The sequence below is a fragment of the Lepus europaeus genome, chromosome 1 (assembly GCF_033115175.1).
Source record: "Lepus europaeus isolate LE1 chromosome 1, mLepTim1.pri, whole genome shotgun sequence".
In the NCBI taxonomy this organism is placed as follows: domain Eukaryota; kingdom Metazoa; phylum Chordata; class Mammalia; order Lagomorpha; family Leporidae; genus Lepus; species Lepus europaeus.
This window is the reverse complement of record NC_084827.1, coordinates 39,243,737-39,270,513: the sequence shown is the minus strand read 5'-3', so window position 1 is coordinate 39,270,513 and position 26,777 is coordinate 39,243,737. Positions and strand designations below refer to the sequence as shown.

Genomic DNA, 26,777 nt, shown 5'->3' with positions numbered 1-26,777 from the left:
TCATTTTAGTTCTTGAATCTTGTATTGAATTTTTCAAAAAGGTAGTGTATCTACCCTGATGATCTTTTGCATGATTGTTCCTTTCAATAAAATTTTAATACTAGATTATACATAGGAATTTTTTGGAATTTCTGTTTTTAACTGGGAATATGAAAATATCTTAAAAACAAAATAAAACAAAAACCCAAAATTTGTGTTTTTGAAAGAAATATGAGAACATGAGGAAATTTCTCACATTTTCCCTAATTTTTAACTTGGAGAAAATGACTTCAGTATTAAATTACTCTAATAAAATTATCCAAACATACTAATTAGAAGATAATTATTTTATTCATCATGAAACTTTCCACACTGACCAGTGAACATATGTGGCAACATTCATTTTAAAAGAATGTTTGAAAAGAAAAAACAATATAAACATAAGAATATTTTAATATATTTTTTCTTATATTATTGTTTCCTTTCAGATGTAACGAGCAACTCTCCACCACAAGCAAAAGCTTATAAAAAATAAAATGCTGACTTAAAAATTAATGATGTGTGAGCTTGGTTTTCTAAAAAGTGAAAATCAATCACTGAACTGGACTACGAAATTTGAAAATGTGCCACATTTGTTAGAAATTCCTCATAATAAACTTGAATTTTCTACTTTGATTATGTTTCTTTTCTCCTTTTTGAAGGTCTCCTCCCTTATAGAGGAGCTTGGTACTTCAAAACTCTTTTTCTTCTTATATTGACCAATTTGCCACACAGACTAGAAAATCAGACACAATATAGTAAGCAATTAAATAGTGTATGATTTTATATAAGTCTAGAATAACTTAAATAACTTCCCCCCAAAAGTGCTTTTGTTTAGAAGATGACAATCTAACAAGATAAACCCAACTGCTTCACTGACATAAATAACTCCTACCAGTGATCTTTATAGTGTATGTTACTCATTCTGTTTTCTTGAAACAAGGGAACAAAGATCAATGACAGATATCAGTAACTGACAACTTTTAAATCTTAAAGCAACAACACATATCACTGGGATCATAGCAAGCCATCATTTTTCTCTATGAATCATTCATGTTTCTGTACAACACTCAAATGCCCTGTGCCCTGTCATTTATATTTTTTGTTTGTTCCATCAGCCATTCTGTGGCAGGCATTTTTATATGACTTTTACTATGTGAAAATTGTGAATCTGGAATTTGTTTTCATCTGTAAAATTACTGAACATTGGAACTCTGGACTTCCAGAGCAGGGAAGAAATACCCCAGGGTGATGCCTCTCCTTCAACCGAGGGATGCAATCATTCTACGTTTGTAACCACCATAAGGATTTTGAAGGGTGAATAAAGATATAAATAAAATCTGGGTTGAGTTAAATACTTATATGCACCATGAAGACCATGACAAGTCTAGTGCTGGTCAATATCATACAAGAAAACGCATGCTCATTTCAGTTCATGTAAAACTCACTTGAGGAGTGAATAATTACCTTAGTTCAGTGATTTCTCATGGGTAAAGCACAAGATTCTTTGTTCAAAATGTGATCGTTGAAGACAGAGCATTTGTTATTGGATGCTTAACCTCAACCTCCCCGTAGGAAACGATTAGGACTCTGGCAACTGATTCCTCCTGTTCCTACTTTTCCGGCTGTTGATCAGGGCCTTTAACTTGCCGTAGTCCCCTCTCATCCTCTGTGACTCCTCGCCCTGGTAGTGTTGCTGCCGAGTGTCTTTGCAGTACTGATTTATCATCTGCATTTCCGAGTGGCTGAAAGCCCCCATGATGTCCTTGGGGTGGAAGGGCAGGGCCCTCACAGAGCTGGCCCAGGTCCACGGGGACCATTTGTCCGTCACAACAGCCACCATTTCTGAATCTAAAACTTTGAAGTTGATCTTGGCTATGGTCTGCTTGAAGCTGTTTTCTGTTGCAATGCAGTGATAAAGTCCTTGGTCAGAATCTTGAACAGAGCGGATCAGGAGTCCTTGGGAGGTGGCTATGATGCGTTCGTTCAGCTTAACCTAAGAGAGAAACACAGTAAAGTCTCCAAACTATATTTTATAAAGTGATATAACACATACAGAATATTGCTGGTATTCACAAATTCGGCAAGATCACTGAGCACAAATTAGTTTCCTTCTCAGTGGATAGAGATGTTTGGCCAATTCCATTGATTCCTTAACATTAATTAATTAGAAAAGCAGGGCAATGGAGAAGGAGGGATGTGTGTATCTCTCTCTCTCTCTCTCTCTCTCTCTCTCTCTCTCTCTAGAGACAAAGAAAATCTTACATCCACTGATTCACTCCCCAAATGACCAAAACAGCCAGGTCTGGCCATGCCATAGCCAGGAGTCAGGACCTCCATCTGGTCTCCCACGTGGGTGTCAGGGGCCAAGTACTTGGGCCATGATCTGCTGCCTTCCCAGATGCATTAGCAGAGAGCTGGATCAGAAGCAACACAGCAGGGCAATCATGTTCCAATATGGAACGTCAGCACTGCAAGTGGCAGCTTAACCTGCTGTATCACAATGCTGGCCCCTCCATCATTTTTATTATTATTTTTTTGTTATTGCTGTTATTTGTTTTTTTTGCATGGTCTGAGATTCAGTCACAGGGATAGTGCAAGTGAAGGTATTGCCTTTTAGGCAAAAAAGAATTTAAAATGCATCCCCTTTGATAAAAGCAGTTTCAAAATAGAGACATAGAATTTGTGTTACTCTTGGAATCTGAGTCACAGCCAACACATATCGTTGAAATTCACAGGCAATTTAAACTGTCTGTCTCACCCTGGAGTTCTTTTATGTTTTTAGAAAATGACTCACTGACTTGTAAAAAATGTGAAACACTACTAAAGGGTTGAATTTTATCTTTTTTTTCAATGAGTGAGTATTCTAAAATTTAAAAAAACACATGAGCTGTGCAGAGTTTTAAACATTGAGAACATTTTCTCATTTTCCCACATAAAAACATAAAGCAAAATGATATTGTCTTATAAGTCTTTTATGTGGCTTCACTTCCCAAGGAAAGGTAATAAAAAGCAATGAGATAATATTTAATTACTGTACAGGTTTACACTTGTAAAATGACCATTTGCTGGACATCAGCTAAATGTTTGAAATCCATTTTCCGTATAGTTAGAGCAATTTGTATTCCCAACATAGAGACAAACCTAAGTGACAAAAAGCTCTGGGACATGCATACTCTAAAATACTCCTTTCTTAGAGGAAAAAAGAAATTTTACCAAAATAAAAAAGGATAATACATGTGAAATATTTTTGTAAATGATAAAGTCCTGTGCATATAGATATTTCATTATTATTGACTCCAGGTCAAATATTTAAAAAAATATTTATTGGAAAGACAGAGATGGCAGAGAAAGACAAACAAAGTAGGAAAGAGAAAGAGAAAGGGAGAGCTTCTATCTACCGGTTCCCTTCCCAAGTGCCTGCCATGTAAGGGGCTTGGCCAGGCCCAAAGCCAGGAGCAGCAACCCAATCACCTGGGCCACTAGCACCACCTTCCCAAGTCTGCATTGACAGGGAGCTTGATCAGGACCTGGACCTGGAAACAGATCCCAGATATTATGAGAGGTACCTGCAGTGCCCAGGGCTGGGCAAGGCTGAAGTTGGGAGCCAGAAACTCAGTCTCATTCTCCTGTGTAGGTAGCAAGGCCCCAGTCACTGGGGCCATCACCTCCTAGGGTTGGTATGAGCAGGAAGCTGGAATCAAAAGCTGAGGCCAGGTACCTGGGTACCCCAGTATGAGACACAGGCATCTTTAATGGTGTCTTTACCACTAAGCTAGATGCCTACTCCCTCAATGATCGTTTTTGATAAAAAAATCCAACTGAAAAGCACAAAAAGCTAAGCTAGTATTGAAAGCCAAATGATAGAACAGAATTAGAAAATAGAAAACTCACTAGGACAAAATGAAGAAACCAAGTTTTGACATTAATCTTTTTACGTTTAAGTGTACCTTAACAATAATTTACAGAATGAGTAAATGCATCCAGAAATTAAAGAAATGAAAGATTTTTCTATCTGTGCAAAATTGGAAAGAGTTTTTTGAGTCCAGTTTAATATCCATAAGGTATGTCCATAATATTTGGTATAGCCATTTCATTTCCAGGAATTTATTTAGAAAATATACTCTTACAAATATGCAGATGTTTGTATACATTGGGTATGCTTTGAGATTTGTTTATTTATTTGAAAGGCAGAGTTTCAAAGAGAGAAAGAAAGGAGAAAAGGAAGAAAAGGAGAGGAGAGAGGGAGAGAAGGAGAGAGGGAGAGAGGAGCAGAGAGAGTGAGTTCTTCCACCCACTGGTTCACTCCCCAAATGTCTAGCACAGCCTGGGCTAGGCCAGGCTGAAGCCAGGAGCCTGGAACTCCATCCGAGTTTCCCATATAGGTGAAAGGAGCCCAAGCACTCAAGTCACCTTCACTGCTTTCCTAGATGCATGAGCAGGGAGCTGGATTGGAAGAGCAACAGCTGGGACACATCCACCTCTCATATGAGATGCCAGTGTTGCAGATAGCAGCTTAACCCGCTGTGCCAGAACACTAGCTTTTGATAAGAAAAACAAGAAATAACTTAATCAGGAGAGCCTTTAAAAACTACAAGATGCATTCACACAGGGGAATAGCATGCAGCCAATAAAACGGAGGTAACTGATTTGTACTGGTATTAAAGACTATGTGTGCCTGCGCCGTGGCTCACTAGGCTAATCCTCTGCCTGTGGCGCCGGCACACCGGGTTCTAGTCCCAGTCAGGGCGCCGGATTCTGTCCCGGTTGCTCCTCTTCCTGTCCAGCTCTCTGCTGTTACCCGGGAGTGCAGTGGAGGATGGCCCAAGTCCTTGGGCCCTGCACCCGCATGGGAGACCAGGAGAAGCACTTGGCTCCTGGCTTCGGATCAGCGTGGTGTGCCGGCCGCAGCGGCTATTGTGGGGTGAACCAACGGAAAAAGGAAGACCTTTCTCTCTGTCTCTCTCTCACTGTCCACTCTGCCTGTCAAAAAAAAAAAAAAAAAGACTATGTGTGTGTAAGTGTGTGTGTGTGTGTGTGAAACAGAGGGAGAGAGAGATAATTTATAAAGCATATTTGGAGGAATATATAATGATAGAGTATATAACTCATAGAAACCTCATAGTCCAAGTGGGAATAAGTACTAAAGGAGAAGAAGGGTTTTAGTTCTCACTTTATGCTACTGGCATTTTATTTCATGAGGTTTTGCCACTTATCTTTTAAAAAAAAATGCTCAATTTTTAAACATCAGTAATGTGAACAATATGTTTGCCTGAAGCAGTAAGAAAGAATCAAGAAAAAATAAATAAAACAATAATAGTTTTTAAAACTAAATTAATTCTACTTAATTTGTGAACAGAATAGATTTTCATAATTGTGGTAGAATTAATTGTATCATATTCTTTTTTTTTTTTTTTTTTGGACAGGCAGAGTGGACAGTGAGAGAGAGACAGAGAGAAAGGTCTTCCTTTTGCCGTTGGTTCACCCTCCAATGGCCGCCGCGGTAGCGCGCTGCGGCCGGCGCACTGCGCTGTTCCGATGGCAGGAGCCAGGTGCTTATCCTGGTCTCCCCTGGGGTGCAGAGCCCAAACACTTGGGCCATCCTCCACTGCACTCCCTGGCCACAGCAGAGAGCTGGCCTGGAAGAGGGGCAACCGGGACAGGATCGGTGCCCCGACCGGGACTAGAACCCGGTGTGCCGGCGCCGCAAGGCGGAGGATTAGCCTGTTGAGCCACGGCGCCGGCCAATTGTATCATATTCTTAAATTATTTTATCCTTATGTTTTTGAGATGGGAAGAAAAATCAAGATAGTAACAGCTCTGTCTCCACAATGTTCTGAAATTAAGCACTGCAAACATCACAACAAAGATTAAATGTAAAAGATATATTTGAATTTCTTTTACATTTAAAATTTTATTATTAATTTCTATGGTATGTATTCAAGCCTATAATAATTATTTACTTTAATTTTAAGTAATGGGAATTACTCACACATTCACTTCTATATTGTTTTATTAAATTTTTTACTGACTAAAAGAAAATATTTTATCCATATTAGGTAATTCTTGGTTAACAACCAGTTATTCAACTCATATGCAAGCATATAGACGTTTTATGGAAGGATTAATCATTTATAGTCTCATGTTCATGACCTAGCCACAGTCATCACCTGCACACATTATGACTTGCATCCCATGTTATTTTGCAAAGCACATCCAGTCAATCAATTAAAAATTAATTAAATTGCAGGCATTTCATGGTGTCTTTGATGGCAGATTTTACAGGAAGAAAGTCATCTTTGATAATTATTTAATTTTTTTTCAAAGATTTCTTAACGTATTATAGACTTCTGGTGAAAAATAGGGTTCTGGGAACTACTTCATCTTTCCTACAGATAATTAAACCTCCTCTTATGCACATGGCCCTCAGCCTACATCTTAATCTTCCTTAACACTGGAGACACAGCTTGCTCAATAGCTCACAGGCAACTCAGAGTTGCAAAGTATTTGCTCCTAAAGAACCAACATTTGTTTAAATGTGATGTGTGATCTCCTATGTGGCTTGTGATGCTCTCCATTCGACTTAGCCTTAATCAACTTAATAGCTAGTAACTTAAATTGCCACAACTGGACACACAAATCCAGAAGGCTGTATTTCTCCTTCAGATTTTATGATGCATGGAGAGTAGGACATTTCCAACCACTCTACCTGGCTCTTGATTCAATCACCGTCACGGAGGTGGGCAGACAGAGGATTCTAAGCAATCCATCCGTTCTAAGCACAAAGGGGTTCTAAAGAGGGTGGTCCTTGTCTTCTCAAAACAGAAGAGGATTTCAGAAGCCAGTCCTTTGCCCTTTGCCCTGACCTCACGGGGGGGGGGGGGGGGGGGACAGAGATTGAGGGCGGAGCCCTCACTGATCCCCGCCCTGTGAGTCACTCACCTCTTTCCTCCTGTCCTTGCCCTTCTGTAACAACCACTTGATGGATGCCTGTGGAGACTTGGGGGCACACTCGAGGAACGTGGTGTTATTTTTCACTCCGTACTGAACAATTTCAGCTGCATTTCTATATGCTGTAGAGCAAGAAATAAAAGGGAGAGAACAGAAGTTACAGCACGTTCCGTTTCGTGAGTGCTGATTGCTCTGTGACACTGATCAAACAGAAGGCGGTGCTACTACTGAACAAGGCCACTGCTTCACATGGTCCACTGTGCTGTTCAACATAAAGGGATGGGATGGCATTGTGGTGTAGCGGGTACAGACACCATCGTGATGCTGGCATCCCAGGTGGCCACTGGTGCCTGTCCTTCCTGTCCCCACTACTCTACTTCTCATCCAGCTGTCTTGGGCCCCTGCACCTACTTGTGAGACCTGGATGGAGCTCAGGGCTCCTGGCTGTGGCCTGGCCTAGCCCTGGCCATTGTGGCCATCTGGGAGTGAACCAGCAGATGGAAGATCTCTCTCCCTCATCTGTCTGTCTCTCCTTTTCTCTCTGTAACTCTGTCATTCAAAATAAACAGATAAATAAATCTTAAAAAAAAAAAACACACACAACATACAGGGGTGGAGAGCAAGAAAATTAATTTAAGGCTTTGTTATTGATGAAGGAATTCATGTTGATTCATGGGATTCCTTTTCTCTCTCTCTTTTTTTTTATTTATTTGACAGGTAGAGTTAGTTACAGACAGCGAGAGAGAGAGAGAGAGAGAGAGAGAGAGGTCTTCCCTCCATTGATTGGTTCACTATCCAAATGGCCACCACGGCACCACACCAATCCGAAGCCAGGAGCTGGGCACCTCCTCCCAGTCTCCCACGCGTGTGCAGGGGCACGAGAACCTGGGCCATCCTCCACTGCCCTCCTGGGCCACACAGAGAGCTGGACTGGAAGAGGAACAACCGGGACTTAGAACTGAAGCCCATATGTGATGCCAGCGCCGCAGGTGGAAGATTAACCAAGTGAGCCATGGCGCCAGCCCCTCATGGGATTCTTTTTTTTTTTTTTTTTTTTTTGACAGGCAGAGTGGACAGTGAGAGAGAGAGAGACAGAGAGAAAGGTCTTCCTTTGCCGTTGGTTCACCCTCCAATGGCCGCTGTGGCCGGCGCGCTGTGGCCGGTGCACTGCGCTGATCCGAAGCCAGAAGCCGAGTGCTTCTCCTGGTCTCCCATGCGGGTGCAGGGCCCAAGGACTTGGGCCATCCTCCACTGCACTCCCTGGCCATGGCAGAGAGCTGGCCTGGAAGAGGGGCAACCGGGACTAGAACCAGGTGTGCCAGCGCTGCAAGGCAGAGGATTAGCCTAGTGAGCCGCGGCGCCGGCCCCTCATGGGATTCTATACCAAAGATTTCACTCCATATTATTTTGGATACCTAATTATTATAATGTACCCGCAAAGTAGCTTGTCAGCCGAGCTAACTGAGGTTGTCAAGTTTTTTTTTTTTTTTTTTTTTTTTAATGACTGATTTATTTTAAAAGTCAGAGTTACATAGAGAGAGGGGAAGACAGAGAGAGAAATATTCTACCCATTGGTTCACTCCCCAGATGGCTTCATCAGCCATGGCTGGACCAGGGCAAAGCCAGGAGATTCACCCAGGTCTTCCATGTCAAGTGACAGGAGCCCAAGCACTTAGGCCATCTTGTACTGCTTTCTCAGGCCATTAGCAGGAAGCTCGATAGGAAGCGGAGCAGCCAGGGCATGAATGTTTGCTCATAAGAGGTGCCGGAGTCACAGGAGGTTACTCTGCACGTCATGTCACAGAGCCACAACCTCCACCCCACTCTTTGGCTTTTTTTTTTTTTTAAGATTTCTTTACTTATTTTGAACAAGTTACAGAGAGAGAAGGAGAGACACAGAGAGAGAGGCTGTGAGCTTTGAGGAAACAGAACGTTAGGAGTCAGTGGGTGCCAGGCGACACCAAAGGTAGGTTTATCCCCAATTCTATACTCAATGTGGTGTAGAGGAAGTTCGGAAACACAAGCAAAGGACAGAGAACACAGCATGGCTGCAGGAGGATGTAGTGGTTGGGAACACTCTGTGGAATCAGAGGAATGAGGGATGAAATCACAGCTTCACCCCAACTGGCTGTGTAGCCTTAGACCAGTGACTGGATCTACTCATGTCTAAAAGAGGAGTTGCAATTATTTCACACAAGTTCCTTAATAAAAGCATTAAATTAGGTCAAGCATTGGGTATCATCATGTAGTCACTTAGACATGAAGAGAATTCTCATTCATAAAGCAGGAGCAATAACAGACCCTAGCAGATTCATGAGCATTAAGTGAAATAATCATAAAAAGACACTCAGGTTCTGACAAAAATTTGCATCACTATCTGCTTGCTGTTACCACTAATCTTACCACTATGACAATTACTACACTTCATGGGATTTGACACATTTCTATAAAATACTCAGTTAATAGAGAAGCAGTAACTTTGATTTATTCCTTCAGTGAGTCTTAAGGAACAATTACGCAAAATCTGTTTTAAGTTGTTCCTTGCAGTTATGGTAGTTTGTAATGAGAATACCATCCTTTACTAAAGGAAATCCCAGACTAAAAGAATTATAAGGAGGAGTCTTTGGGTTAATTTTTGAAACAGCACAGCTCTAGCACCCTGGGGAGTCAGGAGGAAGGTCTGCTTGGAGACACTTCCGGTTGGTGGGAGAAGGATAATAACATGGTGTCTCTGTGTCTGGTTGGCAAGGAGGGGGTCAGATGAACTGCAAAACACAAGGCAGGACTGTCTACAGTAACAAGGCGCTGTGTCCATCCGTGTAGGTTAGCAGTATTATTCAATGCAGTAAAAGGTGCAAGCAACCCATGTGTCTGGCAATGGATGAATGGATCAGCAAAATGCAGCACTGTGTTCATGCACCATAGAATCTTTTTCAGCCTCCCCCAGGGAGAAAATACTGATACGTGATATGGTAGGAATGACTCTTGGACACTTAGAGGCTAGGCAAAGAAAGCCAGTCACACAAGACCAAATGTTGCATGTGTTCACTATGTAAGAGGAAGCTAGAGAAGTCAAGTTCATAAGAAATTTATCTGACAGTAGAGTGGCAGCTGCCTGGGGCTGAAGGGAAGAAGGCATGCTTAGTTAGAACGTAATAGGCACAGGGATTCAGTTTGGGAAGATGAAAAATATCTGGGGCTGGCTGGAGGAACTGCTGTGCTACAGCAGACAGAGTGAACTTTGTGCTGCAGAATGGCTAAAGCCCTAAATTTTATTGAACATATTTTTACAGAAATAAAAAGCACTGTTTGATGTGTTCTTCAGTAGTAAATTTTGAAAAAAAATTTTTCTTCAGAAAGAAAATAGTAACTAAGAAGATCTGTAATTTAAAAAAATGTATTAAAAACCTACCAATGAATATTCTGGAAGTAGATGTGTTTACAGACATTTAGTATCACAATTCTCAGTAAATAACATTTTAATGGCCATATTTGAATACCAGAAATGTCTGCGGTGACTTGCTTTAAAATGAGAGGCTTGGATTTAACACCACATTTCCCTTTACTGATTGGCAGCCTTGTACTGCTTACCAAGACTGATTGTTGCTCACTTTTCATACCTTTTAGATTAAACCCTCTGCACTGGGTCAGTGGATTTCCATGTCTCACGTCTTGTCTTCGACTCCTTCTATAAGTACAGAAATACACGAAAGGGACTTAGAATTATTATTGCTAATTATACCACTTATGAAACATTGCAATTCTAAACTTTAGAATCTGCTGATTACCTAAGCTCTCATAAAAATTAAAATAGAAGGTCTGATTACTGATGTAGCAATCTGACATTTCCCATTCAACGACTCAATGCATCCATGAGAGGGTAGATACTTACCCTAGCTCTCAACCCGAATACATTCAGTCCCTCCCCTCTGCCATTTGTGATGCAATGTCTATAAATATGGTATTTTACAGACTTCCTAGGTAAATGCTAGATTCTATAATTGAGACTGTAAAATTCTAAGATAGAGACACTCATCCAAAATGTTCTAAAACTATGACCTAAATGATAAATTCACTAGCATTTTCTTTCATATAAGAGCTTTATTTAAATAATTATATTTTTTCTTGCAAAAGCCAATACTTGCTACTTACATTAAAATCGGTTTGAAACAAACCATACAGATATGGACATTAAATTATGAAGTTAAGTAACATTATCCATATCAAAGAAAAAGTGTTTTCCCTCAGATTTTATTTTGAAAACATTCAAGGGGCCGACACTGTGGTGCAGTAGGTTAATCCTCCGCCTGTGGTGCCGGATTTCCATATGGGGGTCGGTTCTAGTCCTGGCTGCCCTTCTTCCAGTCCAGCTCTCTGCTATAGCCTGGGAAAGCAGTGGAAGATGGCTCGAGTCCTTGGGCCCCTGCACCCATGTGGGAGACCCAGAAGAAACTCCTGACTTGGGATCAGTATAGCTCCGGCCATTGCAGCCATCTGGGAAGTGAACCAGCGGATGGAAGACTCTCTCTGTCTCTTTCTTTCACAGTCTGTAACTCTACCTCTCAAATAAATAAATAAAATCTTTAAAAAAAAAAAAGAAAACATTCAAGTTTACAGGAAAATGAATACAGGAGTGCAGAAGACACTGGCACATCTAGATTCATGAATTGTTTTGTTTTGCCACATTAATTTTATTCTCTGTCAAGTACAGGTATATACCACATATATACTGCTGTGTGTGTGTGTATGTGCATATATATGTAATATATATACATGATAGATAATATTTACTTAATAATATCATCTGTACATTCTATATTAAAATTTCCCTAGTTGTCCCCCAAATATCCTTTATTGATTTTTTTTGAAAGATTTAAGTATTTTAAAGGCAGAGTGACAGACAGACATCTTCTATCCCTGGTTCACTCCCCAAATGAGTGCAAAATGACCTGATTCATTCACAAAATGGCTGGGACTGGGCCAGGTTGGAGCCAGGAACCTGGAATCTCCCATGACAGGACACAAGTACTTGCACCATCATCTCCTGCCTCATCAGCACAGTAGCAGGGAGCTGGATCCGTAGCAGAGCAGGTGGGACTTAAACTGGTGCTCCCAAATGGGATGCCTGCATCACAAGCTTCAGCTTAACCTGCTGTGCCACAATGCCCCTGCCCAATGCCTTATTGGTTTTTAAAGTTTATCTTGGATCAAATTGTTTCATTCTCTGCAATTAGTTGTTAGACATTATTAGCTTAAGTGTTTCAAACAGTCAAATTCTTTGTAAAATCCTTGTTGTTTATATGAAAGTTTTATTTGGATTCTAATTTTTTAATTTCTTGAGTCTTTGATTCTCTAAATTTTATTATCAATTTTATTACACAGTGTAAAAAATCAAAATAGAGCAATTGAAATCCTCTGAGAGAGACATCCTGGATATAAACATTGCTCTAAGTGACACAGAAGGGACTCTTTTAAATATTGGAACTACAGGGCTAAATTCTTTACTGTCATTACTGAAAAAAATATATAAATAAGCAGCTAAATTAAAATATCCAGCTAGAACAGAAATACTAAATTCACATAATGGTTATTAAATGTATACAGCAAAACAATCCCAAATAAAAAACTTAATTTTTAAGTTATAGCCAACAGTTACTACTTTATGTACATAGCTCATTATATGCATTTATTTACAAAAATATAGGCATAAGATTTTTTTTTTTTATTACTTTAGACAGGCAGAGTTAGACAGTGAGAGAGAGAAGCAGAGAGAAAGGTCTTCCTTCCATTGGTTCACCCCGCAAATGGCTGCTACGGCCGGCACGCTGCGCCGATCTGAAGCCAGGAGCCAGGTGCTTCTCCTGGTCTCCTATGGGGTGCAGGGCCCAAGCACTTGGGCCATCCTCCACTGCCCTCCAGGGCCACAGTATAGAGCTGGACTGGAAGAGGAGCAACCGGGACTAGAACCCGGGGTGCCAACGCCGCAGGCGGAGGATTAGCCAAGTGAGCCGCAGTGCCGGCCAGGTATAAGATTTTGCTCCATTTAAGTGTTCCTTTTCCAAAAAAGCTTCAAAGTCCTTATTCATTTGCATGTTTTTATACAATCCTACACACAAAACAGTGGAAATATTAGTCACTCTTATATAAAAAAAATAAAGTAAATACTATATTCTAGAATAGATTCCATGTCAGGCTTTTACTGCATTCCATTTGCTGCAATTTGAAGTCATGGCATTATTTACTACTAGCCACGTTGGGATGATGTTATATGAGCATTCCATGAGAGTTCTTAAGTTGACCTGCTCATTGTCAGCTATCTAGATGAGCAATATCATGCACAATGGTTAAATTTATTGTCCTGTGATCAGAGCTATGTAATGGTTTACTCATGTATATAAACTCTCAAGTTGGACAAGCTGAATTTATTGTATCAGCTTCCAGGCATTCAAAAACAGAAACACATTACTAAGGCTTGGCCTAAGACAGCAAAGCAGCCATCTGAAATTCTGGATGTGTAGATTCCCTCTGTATGCATCACCAAGGCATGCTGGTAGGCAGAGCCATATCATATTGCATGTAGGATTGGGGATTTGGTCCAGCTTGTCAATGCTTCATTACAGTCCACTTCCTTGGATAAACAATGAAATCATTTTATGCTTGTATAGAACAGCGTTTTACTTGAAAATTGAACTGATTATCTTGTCTTAAAATAAAATTTCTAACCACATGTCTGACTCCAGAATAAATAACATTAGAGACTAAATTGCAATATTTGATACCAGTGCACAAATATTTAAGGTACTTAAGAGTGGAGAGGGAAAAAAATGCTTTCATGGTTTACCATGAGCCATGTTAAAGAGAAAGAATGAGAGGAAGGGAGGTAGGGAAGGAGGGAGGAAGGGAAGGGAGAGAGGGAGAGAAAAAGAAAATTTCCTGAACCAATGATATTTTTTTTTTGACAGGCAGAGTTAGACAGTGAGAGAGACAGAGACAGAGAGAAAGGTCTTCCTTCCATTGGTTCACCCCGCAAATGGCTGCCACGGCTGGCGTGCTGTGTTGATCCGAAGCCAGGAGCCAGGTGCTTCCTCCTGGTCTCCCATGTGGGTATAGGGCCCAAGCACTTGGGCCATCCTCCACTGCCCTCCCGAGCCACAGCAGAGAGCTGGACTGGAAGAGGAGCAACCGGGACAGAATCCGGCGCCCTAACCGGGACTAGAACCCTGGATGCCGGCGCCACAGGCGGAGGATTAGCCTAGTGAGCCGTGGCGCCGGCCAAACCAATGATATTTAACAACTGTATTCTGTGGAAGAATGGATTCTGTTGATTTCTAGGGACAGCATAACTGGACTTCTTTGTTGCTGCAGTTCAAAAGACTTACTTTTGATCTTCATTCTTATGAGTTCCTCTAATGATGTCTGTGTTTCAGTTAGACAGACAGTGTAATCAGAGGAAAACCAGGTAACTTGTCACCATTAGAGAAAATTAATGTGGAAAGTATTCCAAATGATCATTTTCATCTTACTACTGAATTTGAGGATGGGAATTTAGCCAACAGTTAACTCATTCAGAAAATCTATTTTGTTTCCCTATGAGTATATGCTTTACAGTGTTTGGAAATAACTTGGAAAATCTAAGAGCATAGACACTTTCAGTGAAATATTTTTATGGCATTTTCAGGTTCTTCAAGATAGAATTAAGACAAGTTTAGAAATAATCAACACAGCTCTTTTAATGGATACTACTTTCTCAATCTATCGTACATGATTTAATAAGAGACATGCTATTATTTCAGTAAAGAAATGCAAAATTATTTCAATCTTTATTTAGAAAGCATGATTAAAAACAAGATTTGTAGTCATGGGTGGGGGCAATGTGGAATCTTAGCAAGGATGACTGGGGCTATAATAGATTGGTGAATATGGAATCCAAAGAGCCAGCTCATGTTTTTACAGAAACTTAGGAAATGTAAAAAAAAGTCAAATATGCCTTTTCAACCCATTGCAAAGATGAAATGTCTCAAGGCAATGAAGTCCTGAAATTCAATGCAGGAATCAAAATAACACATGGACTTCACTACTAACTCCTAAAATGACTTGAAGGAACAGAAACTCTGAACCCTGATATGAAGGGGTCCTGGATTAAAGAGTAGGAGTACTCTTCCACACATTCCATGCTTTTAAGGATAGAAGACGCAAATGATCCAGCCTAGGCCACGCCTCTCTACTCCAGAGGCACATCTCCAACCACCAACCGAACACCCCCACTCGAGTATCTCACAGATATCACTAGCTTTCATCTTTCTCCCCACAACCTGGCTCCTTTGATACTTTTCCCACGTCAGGAAATGACATCAACACATATCTTCACACTCTATTTGGAGAACTTGGATTTTCTTTTATTTGAGAGGTAGAAACACATAGAAACACACACACACAAGCACATACTGAAAGAAAGAGAGAGAGAGAAAGCACTCCCATCTACTGGTTCACTCCCCAAATGTCCATACTGGTTGAGTCTGGACCAGGCTAATGCTGGGAGACAGAAACTCAAACCACATCTCCCACATGAATAATTGGACCTAATTATTTGAGCCCTCATGAGCTGTCCCCTAGGGTCTACATTAATAGGAAACTATGTTTAGGAGTCCAAGCTACCAGGAATTGAACCCAGGGACACCAGTGTGAGATGCAGCATCTTAACAAGCATCTTACCTGCTTGGATAAAAGCCCATTCCCTTGGACTGTGTTTGATACCTCTATTTCTCTCACCTCCCACAACCAATACATCAGTAGCATAGCGCTCTCCAGGTTAGATCACTTTTTGCCAGCCCTACTTCCATCAACCCTGAGCAATCATTACATCTCACCTGCATTTACAGTGGCCTCCCAACTTGCAGTTTCTATCACCTCCCCTCTCCCAAACTCTTCATACCCTAGGACTTCAAAGCAAGCTTCAATTTTACATTTTATCCTCCTTCCAATATTATGCCTGCTGTAAAGTCTCCCAACCACCCGCTTAACACTGCGAATCCCTGCTTCCCATGTGTTTATCCCACCTTCTGTCTTGTTTTTAAATTCATAAACCTTATCATTACTTGTTATATGAGTACTAGTGGTTTTCTTTATTTACTTATTGCGTATCTTTCTCCATTAGAATTTATTATCCCCAGAGGCAGAGATTTCTGTCCTTTGCTGTGGTTTCCCATGATATATGCTGAGTTTCTAGAACAGTGCCTGGGAAATATTTGTCCCATGATAAGTATTTGTTGGACTAATGGATAAAAGAAGCAAAAGGGCAAGGGTTACAGTAATCTGTCAGGGATCTTAAAGAAATGTATCTGTTACAGAGAATAAAAGCTACAAACCATTACCACCCCAGTGCCTGCTTGGTAGGTCATTGGTGCTCATGGCTGATACTATTTGTTCCTCTGTTGACCCTGATTTTTATCGATTTTGGCCCTCTTACCCATAATGATCCATATCATCATAATACTGAGAAGAGCGATGATCTTGGCTAATTCTGAATTCTGTGTACTTTTGTTCCGCAATCAATTTGTCTACTGGTGGCCCCTTCCCACTTGGTCCAAGTTGCTGCAGAATTGCCTGCAAAAGGCTTTGCTTGGAAAAAAGGCACCTGCCTCAGAATGTTTTTCTCCCTCCACCTAACCAACAGTCACCTCTTTCAAGGCGGTCAAGGTTTTGAAAGCAGATCAGAGTACCCACACTCGAACAATGTTCCTGTAGCTTGAAGGACTCAGGCAACTGCATTCTAGATAATATCTTTCTTCTGTTATAAGGAAGACAAGCACTTCATTATAAAAGAACTAAGCAATGCAGGGTAACCCTGCAAAGATGAGATTTAACAATATATAACCATGTATATTCAAAAAAAGACGTACATTAGGCAGAGTGAAAAAAATTCTGAATGCTGCCCAAAATGTTTGGTGAGCTTTGGAGAGATGGGTGCTGCAATGGAGGGTTCAAGGGCAGAAAGAAATCTTTTCAAAGCCCTGATTTCTATCAGCATCACCTTATCTGTGAAACTCCCAAGTTTGAAAAGCCTGGCCATTTACTTCATTAGTGTTAAATATAGCTACTACTTTAATACCCCTCCGACTTTTTTTTATTTTTTTTAAGAAGATAGCAACAGTACCAAGTTTCCTGACGTGGAGCACTTTGATATGTCTGGCAGCTGAATGTTTAGTACTCACCGCTTTCCAGTTGGGTAGAACCTGGAGCAGGAATGGCCATCCCAGGCACAGTATGGATCCCTGGCCAGGCAGCAGTCAGCACAGGCTGTGCCATAGATGTGGCAGCGGTGCAGAGACACTTGGGAAATCCCTTCATTGGAGCTCACGTATAACTGTTGCTATGAGAGGCACGATAATGATTTATATCATACGTGGAAGGTAAAAGAAGACTTTCAGCAGGAACGCATTATAATATAGGCACACAAACCCTCACATTCATTTGGAGACAGACTAAAAACGAGCAGCGAAGCACAGAAGGGTTTCAAGCCATAATAAATAGAATTTTCTTATGTTAATATGCCTATAACATTACCACTTTCCTGTTACCAAAAAAAAAAAAAAAAGAAAAAGAAAAAAGCCCTCGGAGTACCATGTAGAATGGGAATGTATTTTAAACATTGAGAATCATTGTTTTCTCCTATTGGAACTAGTACACTACAGATTTAAATTATGATGTTTTCTGTTCTCTTTGAATGCTGTCTCTTAGCAAAGCACAAGGAAGCTTTCTTATTTTTTAAGTCTGGAAACTCATGACTTTATGGATTTGGAAAATTTCAGGTTTAAATAAAAGGCATTTTTCAGTTTAGAAGAAAACATAGTAGACTGTAAGTATTAGATGAAATGAATAAACATTTTGATCATGTGCCTTTGAAAGTGATCTATTACTTATATCATCTATTTTAAAATTATTTCAAAGAATGTCAGTATCTATATTTAAATATATCTTGAAATTTCATGGTCCAGCAGTCTTCATCATCCTCAGAAAGTTATCAGTAAAGATTTGGGATTGGGATGCAAACACATGATAATCCCACTTCGAATCCTACTCAAGAAGTTCTTGAGGTACTGTTCCAATTTCTTTAGCTGTAGGCAAAATAGTTCTCAGGAACTGAAGGTATGAGTCATTAATTGAAACTCCTTATTTCCCAAAGGACTGATATTAAATAATTAAGTTGGCATAGAATCTCTAAGTTGAGTAGATGTGGATGTGAGGGATGTGCATGAACACTTCTCTTCTTCCCATCTATTCCTAAGCATTCAACAATCAAATCTCTGGAGACAGGCTTCCTGGGTTCAGATCTCAGCTTACCCCCATAGCTGCTGGGTAACTGCTGAATCTCAGCTGTCTTGCTGGCAAACTAGAATAATACAGCACTTGCCCCAAAGTGTTGTGTAAGAAGTCAGTTGGAATGGCTACCTCAACATAAAACATTTAGAAGTGCTTCATAAGTGTTCAATGAATATTAATTAATGGTAATAGTAGAATAAAATCTTTATGTTCTCAAATTTAATCAGTCATTCAAATCATATATTATTCTAATAGATTAACATAATTATTTTAACCAAGTCAGATTTTAGAAACTGTGCAGAATTTGATTCCCAGTTAGACAAAAACAATTGTGTGTTTTGACAACAACCACTGCCCTAGGAATATTTAAAATATGTGTTTATTGACTAATTAATGAATAAATGGTGAATATATCAGCTTCGTTAAAATATTTTAGGAAAACTAGTTTTGGAAAAAACTAGTTGAGGTGTTTCACTCTAGATAATATCTTTTTAATTTAGCCAACTATTTTCTATTATATGGAATACAAGAATAAATAAAAAACAAAATCATAAAATGAACAATAAAATACTTAAGCACTGAGAAAAGGACTAACTCCATGATACTTAAAGATGTACAACATGTCCTCTCACACTGAAAAAACAATACAATATGCAGTTGTGCAAATGAATTCCAAAAAGTCAAATAAATACCTTGCTGATTTTTAAGGAACCATTTTAAAATATATACGATATGAGATGTTGAAAACAGATATATGAACTATCAGCAAGCTGAAACTTGTAATTTTATAGAAAACTACTATGCCATGCCCATGGCTTTGTAACATCTAAGGAAAAGTAATTATTTCAATCAAATGGATCCATTTGGAATTTCAATCTGCTACCTCCTCTTTGCACACAGCTACCTTACACAAAGGGCTTCCCTACTGACTTCAAACACAGCTCTGTCTTGGGATCAGCTCACTGGAACATTAGGGAAAATGACGAATGGCTTCTTTTTACTTGGGAAAAGTTTGATATGCACCATCCAAACATTTTTACAGATGAGATCTTTAGCTTATTGTACCTTATTTATCTTTCCTCATAAAATCTGGTCAAGTGGAAAGAGCACAAGTCTGACTATGGAATACCACTTCATCTGTAACAACCCAAATATGGTGAAGAGCACTATGTAATCAGTTGTGCTAACACATGAAACCTTTATTCCACAGTCCAAGAAAAATATGTCTCAGGCTCTTACAGATAGCATTTGTCAAGGATCCACTTTATGTTAGGCAATTCATATAAATCAGGTCTTTTGGGAAAAAAGGCATTACTTTGCAGATGTTAGAACTTAGGTCAATAATGTTCAATGATTTGTTCATAATTTATGGTCAGGTTGGGATGCAAACACATGATAATCCCACTCTGAACCCTACTCTATTTTGCCCCTATTACTTCACCTTTTAGAAATTTTGTTTTAAGATAACACCTTAGGGGGCTGGAGAGATGCATGTCTTGCACATGTAGATATTGGCATTGGGTTTTTGCTTTCCATGTGCATGTACAAATGAGAAGATTCATTAGATTTCTCATCATCAAAGTCAAGCACCTTTTCTTAAAAGAAATTTTTTAATGACATGTACACACACTAGGAAATAGCATTTCCTTACATATAAACGTGAAAGAATGCTTTGCACATTTCAGATATTTGACCTCAGTAGGAATTTAGAGAGGATCCATTATTCACAATGGGCCCCTGAGAATTTTGTGATGTTATAGTTACCCAAACACTGTCCTAAATTCTTCCTTCAGAAAGATTACTTTTATTTTGGTTGGCTTCACACACTATAATATTGGAGAATACAGAGTATACAAATGTTGGAATATCTTGCTATATATATGTTCTGGTCTGGCAAACTTTAATACAAAAATAAACCAACTTGGCCGGCGCCGCGGCTCACTAGGCTAATCCTCCACCTTGCGGTGCCGGCACACCGGGTTCTAGTCCCGGTCGGGGCACCGATCCTGTCCCGGTTGCCCCTCTTCCAGGCCAGCTCTCTGCTGTGGCCAGGGAGTGCAGTGGAGGATGGCCCAAGTGCTTGGGCCCTGCACCCCATGGGAGACCAGGAGAAGCACCTGGCTCCTGCCATCGGATCAGTGCGGTGCGCTGGCCGCAGCGCACCTACCGCAGCGGCCATTGGAGGGTGAACCAACGGCAAAAGGAAGACCTTTCTGTCTGTCTCTCTCTCACTGTCCACTCTGCCTGTCAAAAATAAAAAAAATTAAAAAAAAATAAACAAATAAACCAACTTAATATTTCACTAATAACTAGTAGGTTCTTTGTCAAAATTTAAGAAAATTTTGTGGCAGTAATACTTTTAATAGTGTTAATTACTTTGCTAATGCTAAAACTAATTTTTAAAAAGTTATATATATTTCATAATAGCAAACATTTTCATATACAAAGAACAGAAAAATGGCTTTGTATTTACCTTTTTGGATGAAATTTTCATTGTTGTTACGGGGACACGATTCTAAAAAAATTAGAAAACAACATATTAATTGCTCAAATGATTCATATTTTAAAAATATTCCTTTTCTATTAAAACTCAAGAAATCATCTTTTTTTTCCATACATGAGAAAATAAAAAAGAGTGTGTATATACTTTTAAAGTATGTGTTCATATACTTATCTGTAAAATATCTTTTCTTTTTGGGGACTAAGGATGTGTTTTATTAAATTTAATAAAATTTAATTAGATTTAATAAAAAGTTGATTATAACACATCTATCAATACAGGCAGTTGGAAAAATTAAAATTTGAGAAATATGAGATAAACGATGAACCATCTTAGAACACTGAATTTAGGATTTGATCTAGTGCTCAGGTTTGGGGAGCTTGTGGGGGGATCCCCATCAGATTCTTCACATCACAAGCATTTTGTATAAGACTCCATTGTGCACCTGTCAAGTGTTGTTTTGGAAAGACGTATTAGGCTGAACCACACTAATTAATTCTCATTGGCGCAAACAAAGAAATACTGTTAGAAAAGTTCCTCTTTTGAAAAATGTGAATGCGTGAAAGAGCCAGGGAACTTCCTGAAACAGTAACCCTTTGAAAGTCACTCTATTCATTACTTCTTAAACGTTCTTGGTTTTTCTAATGATTAAAATAGACTTCTGATAACTGAATGTAGATCCCTGAAATATTATGTGAAAATCTCAAGTGGAAGCAAGCTCTGAAAGCCAAACGCACCCCACATCATCTTGCTTTCTAAAGTTGCCAGCACTTACAAACACTTAGAAAGAAAAAATAATGATAATCTCTTTAACTTTCAATTACAAGAAGTTTTTGATCATTCCTTATATACACACACACATACACATATGCACATGTTAGAATTTATAATAACCTAGGCAATAGTTATAGCTCCAATTGAAGCTTAAGCAAATGGGCTTATTTTCAGGAAATACGAGAAGAAGACTCAAAGAGACCTGGTTCTCCATTGAATGACAACAGAGTCTTGTTCTAAAGTGACTTTGGGTTTTCTGTAGTGTAACAGGGTGACACTCAGCTAAGGGCTTCTGAAGACTTAAATGCATTATTTCCTCCTGTGCCCATCACAACATCTCATACACACTCCATTATTTTTACCTCACTTCAGAAAATGTTACACAAACACCACGCTCAGGACAGTTACTGTCTTGATCTGGCCACATCCATCACTGGCACACGCATCAGTAAGAGAGCTCCAACATTTTTCAGACTTGCTTGGACTGATGTCCTCCACAGGAATCTTGACTGACTTATTTCCCCAGTGAGAGTTTACTCCTCATGATGATAACGCCAGTAAAACTCAGAGCAGACCATATGTAGTTGGCACATAATCGGAATAACGTACAGCTCTTTAAGACCTCTCCATAACAAGTATGTTTGGGTTTGTGTCAGACTCACTTAATTAACGTATACTGATAATCCAAAAAAAAAGATATTTCAATACTAAAAATGAAGTGTTGCAATATGACACTTTTGCTGTAGTGAAGAAAATGCCAGAATAAGGCAATTCACATAATTTTGGCCAGCTGAGTTGTCCTGACTAAATTGAATTGAGAGAAAAAAAATATTTTACATATAATGCAGTTTTGGTTAATCTACTGAAACAATTCTTTACCAAATAAGACATGGAAAGAACAGTTGAATAGGCATAGTTGACATTATTTTTAAGAGCATAATTTTCATGTCCTAATCACAAAGAAATTTATGGCTGGCATTAAAACCTGAAAACTTAATAACTTGTTGGGAAATCTGCCAGAGTTCCTCAGATTTTTTCTATTTGAGTTCATTTTTTAAATATTTCTTTTTACTTAGATTTGTGATCAAAATCAAACAGCCTTATATCACAACTTCCACGCTTATGAAGTCAAACTTTTCTGGTGATCACGGGAATACATTAATAAGCCAATACATTGTGAGTCCACCCAACTGAGCAAAGCAAAGTGCTGGGTGTGCTCTAGAGCTTTCTGAAGTGCTGCTTTTAAGCAGTCCCAGGCTAACACTGGACTCTAATTGTCTCTGGGACACACACACACAGCAGTCTGCAGCGGGACTGTTTCTATGCCAGGGTTTCTTCCACATCTATAGTTCCTCTGGCTGTGGCTTGCCCACCTTTCAAAACGCAGATGAATCAGAGAAGTCTTAACTCTAGGGATGGGCTGTGCAGGGGAGCGGGTCATGGCAGGACCCCGCAAATGGTCTCTGCTGGCTCACAGCTTCACAAAAAGCAGGCACACGTGGCGTCTGACAGGACTGAACTTCCCTGTGTGTCTAATTTTTTTGGCTCTGCTTTGTTTTTCCATTATTTTTTTAAATCTCAAATTCAAGGAAGAGGAGAATAATACAATGAAATCTCATGTTCTATCAGTAGTAGTACAAAGATGTTTGTGGTATTTAAGCAGAGTGACGTTTGATTAAAAGCAATAAAACAAGAGAAAACAAAGCAGTTTTGCTTGAAATTACTGCCTACAAAAATATAAGAAATCTTATCTTGCATAATAAATACTGTGAAGCCATCTGGGTTTCAGTGGCTGGTGAAGGCAATGATAAAAAATCCTTTCATGCCCAAATCTTCCAGACTTTGACCACAAGAGCTCATTTTTAAAAAATAATGATGGCCCAAATTCTTCATGTTATGATGATAGCTGAAAATAAAACAAAGCTAATCCTTTTATGTGAAGATAATTTGAAGTGTAAGAAAACACTTCACAGAAATATTTGTTCTATATTTCTTATTTTATCTGGTGGTTTCCTACCCTCAAACATTTATAACATTCATTTATTTGATCTTTTATCCAATATTTTTCCTCTTGAGTAGCTGTCAGATTAAAGAATTGCATTCATCACGCAAGTTCCGAGATTAATGGAAAAGATCTTCAAACCTTAAAGACTTCCAGCTCCTCCAGAATGAGCTCGCCGTTGGCGGAACTGTTGGTGGGAAGGACCACCACCTTCTGCACGGTCCCTCGGTCTAAATTAAAGAAAGAAACAATGAGATGTTAACACAGCTTCCTAAAGAAAATGCATTTAGAGGTGAGACTTCAGTGGTCTAAAACTTGGATTCCTATTTATATGCATACTTAGTCATGAAAAAGATATTATATATACATATAAAATTGTATATACAGAGATTATTACCATTTGTAAGTCATTGAATTTATTCCAAACCTGATACGTTTACAGAGATTTCATGTAATTCAAAGGGAACCAATATGAACATGTTGTATACAAGCATAATTATGAGAGAAGGAAAGAATGAACAGATGTCCTAAATCTAAAGTTCTGAACCAACTGTGTATTCTGGAAACATAATCCACAACTGAGTTTGGCCTTAGTCCTCCAAACCAACATTGTAAAATAACATCCCTATCATTTTGGTAACATGGATGAACCAAGATTTCCTTATCTGAAGAAAAAACTAGTGTGAAGGGATTTTTATAATAATGAAAATTCACTAGTTCTGGAAAATGGACACTTGCTATGAAGCTAGCAAAGAGCTGAGAAAGAGTAAAATGTCTCACTTGCATTTCAAAATAGTTTTCAAAGGAGAAACATAACTGTGGTTTTATTTCAGGTGTGGACACCTGGTCATAGAACAATTCTGTTGTTTTCACAATTGCATTTCTCATGTGGAAATATATTTCTCATGATATTCCTAAACTGTAGGGAAAATTCTAAAAGTAGATGGGCCAGATAAACTAAAACAACTAAAAGTGTATGCATATTTTCTAATTTGAGATTTCTCAAAAAGATTCATCCAAGTAAGTGTAAAATCAAGTAAAAACTTATATAACTGCCAAATATATTGAATTGATGATCTGTATCATAAATATCAAGCTATTGCTCTTGTAAGTTGTCACTGAATGTAAAAATATGCATGTCATCAACAGTGAAAGCAGCATTCTACTGCTGTTGAGAAATGCAGAACAGTTAACCTGAACTGAATTGCACAGGACTCTCTAACTAAGAATCATTTAGTGATTCATTCCACAAATCTGAAATCTCACATCTCAAGTTGTCTTGTATTCCACAGGCAAGAGCTATTCTGCCATAAAGAACCCATTTTATAGTTACAATTTGTATTTTATGAACTCAGTTCTGAATAGAATTCTTTATTTAAAAAGTTATTTTTTGGCCGGCGCTGCGGCTCAATAGGCTACTCCTCCGCCTGTGGTGCCGGCACCCCGGGTTCTAGTCCCGGTTGGGGCGCCGGATTCTGTCCTGATTTCCCCTCTTCCAGTCCAGCTCTCTGCTGTGGCCCGGGAGTGCAGTGGAGGATGGCCCAAGTGCTTGGGCCCTGCACCCCATGGGGGACCAGGAAAAAGCACCTGGCTCCGGGCTTCGGATCAGCGCAGTGCGCCGGCTGCAGCGCGCTGGCCGCAGCGGCCATTGGAGGGTGAACCAACAGTAAAGGAAGACCTTTCTCTCTGTCTCTCTCTCTCACTGTCTACTCTGTCTGTCAAAAAAAAAAAAAAGTTATTTTTATTAGAGAGATAATGGCAGAAAGAGAGAATGCAAATGAACAAGTGCTCCCATCCACTGGGTGCCTTGCCAAATGCTAGCCATGGCCTGAGCAGGCCAGGGGCTTGGAGCTGGGAGCCATGGAATTCATGTCCCCCACATAGGTGACAGGAACTCAATTCCTTGGGTCATCACTGCTGTCCCCAGTGTTTGTATTAGCAGGAAACTAGAATCAGCATGGGGAGCTGGAAATTGAATCCAGGTATTCTGATGGGCATCTTAATCGCTGTCTTAACCACCAGGTCAAACACTCATCTTTGATATAATTCTTCATTTAAAAGGGAGGGCAGGCATTTTGCAAAGTGGTTAAGATGCTGTTTGGGATGCCTGCATCCCCAAATCAGAGTGCCTAGGTTGAAGTCCTGCCTTTGCTCCCAAGTCCAGCTTCCTGCCTATATACACCCTGAAAAACAGCAGTTGATGGTTCAAGTGGTTGTGTTTCTGCCACCCACGTGGGAGATACAAACCGAGAGCCAACTGCTGTCTTCTGTCTGGTCCAGACCCAGCCTTTCTGGGCATGTAGGGGGTGAAACAGCACACGGGAGGTCCCTCTCTGTCTCTTTGTCCCTCAGATAAATAAATGAATACAAATTTCTAAAAACAATAAACTCAACTTTAAAATGTTATAAACTGAAATATAAAAACCTGCCAAATTTAAAAAACAAGGCTTACAACAGAAAAACAAAGTGTGGAGAGTTTGCCAGAACCATGCCTGAAATTTGTGATGATTCAAAGTCTGAGCACAGGATCCTGGAGGTTTCAAAGTAGACTCTGATTTTAAATTCCCTTCAATCATTCCCCAAACATGGGCAATCTCAAAGCTTTGCAGCTCTAGGTCTCACTGAAAAGCTCTGAATGTCTGTTTCATTGGATAGCTTCCTTAGAATTAGCCCTGGGCTACTTTGTTGGAAGAAAATTGATGCAAGTGAAGACTGAAGGTGAAGACACACTTGGAAATGCTGTGCAGAGGCATGGCACAATTGAAAATGGGTGAACACGGCTAGAGGAACCTCTCAAATTTTATTCAGAACCATCCTGGTGAACCATGGAAAACTGTAGGGGAATGCAACACAACAAACACCCACTCAGAGAGCTATGAGTTTAACAGCAGGGGTGAGAGTTGTGTAGCTTCATGTATGTGTTATGCATGCATGTGTGCATATACATGCTCCTGTTGAATATTTGTCAAAGGAATGAGCATGCATAAAGGAACAAGGGAAGAGCTATGAGAAAGATGGTGTTGTCAAATCTTTTAGATTGTGTTATCATAAAGATCACATCGCTCTTATTTCTAAAGAAGTCACAAGAAAGTTTCACGGTTCACAGCTGTGACTTACAAGGGCTTCTACAGTTCTACATGGCAGCAACAACTGTTCCTGAGTCGAGACTCAGTAGAGGCTGTGGGTGAGCATAGCCTCCAAAAATTGCACTAC

The 26,777-nt window shown here is 39.6% G+C and overlaps 1 protein-coding gene across 1 annotated transcript in view; it reads right to left on the bottom strand.

The window, feature by feature from the left end:
• Positions 1–276: 276 nt before the first annotated feature.
• The window catches only part of SEMA3C (semaphorin 3C), a 188,495-nt gene continuing 161,994 nt past the window's right edge, over positions 277–26,777 (bottom strand). Inside the window, exons 13-18 of the mRNA XM_062210107.1 lie at positions 23,706–23,794; positions 20,762–20,803; positions 17,181–17,338; positions 10,590–10,657; positions 6,961–7,091; positions 277–2,014 (exon numbers count right to left, since the gene is read on the bottom strand). Of these exons, the coding sequence (XP_062066091.1) occupies positions 1,601–2,014; positions 6,961–7,091; positions 10,590–10,657; positions 17,181–17,338; positions 20,762–20,803; positions 23,706–23,794 (902 nt within the window). The 3' untranslated portion in view covers positions 277–1,600. The remainder of the gene's footprint in view (positions 2,015–6,960; positions 7,092–10,589; positions 10,658–17,180; positions 17,339–20,761; positions 20,804–23,705; positions 23,795–26,777) is intronic.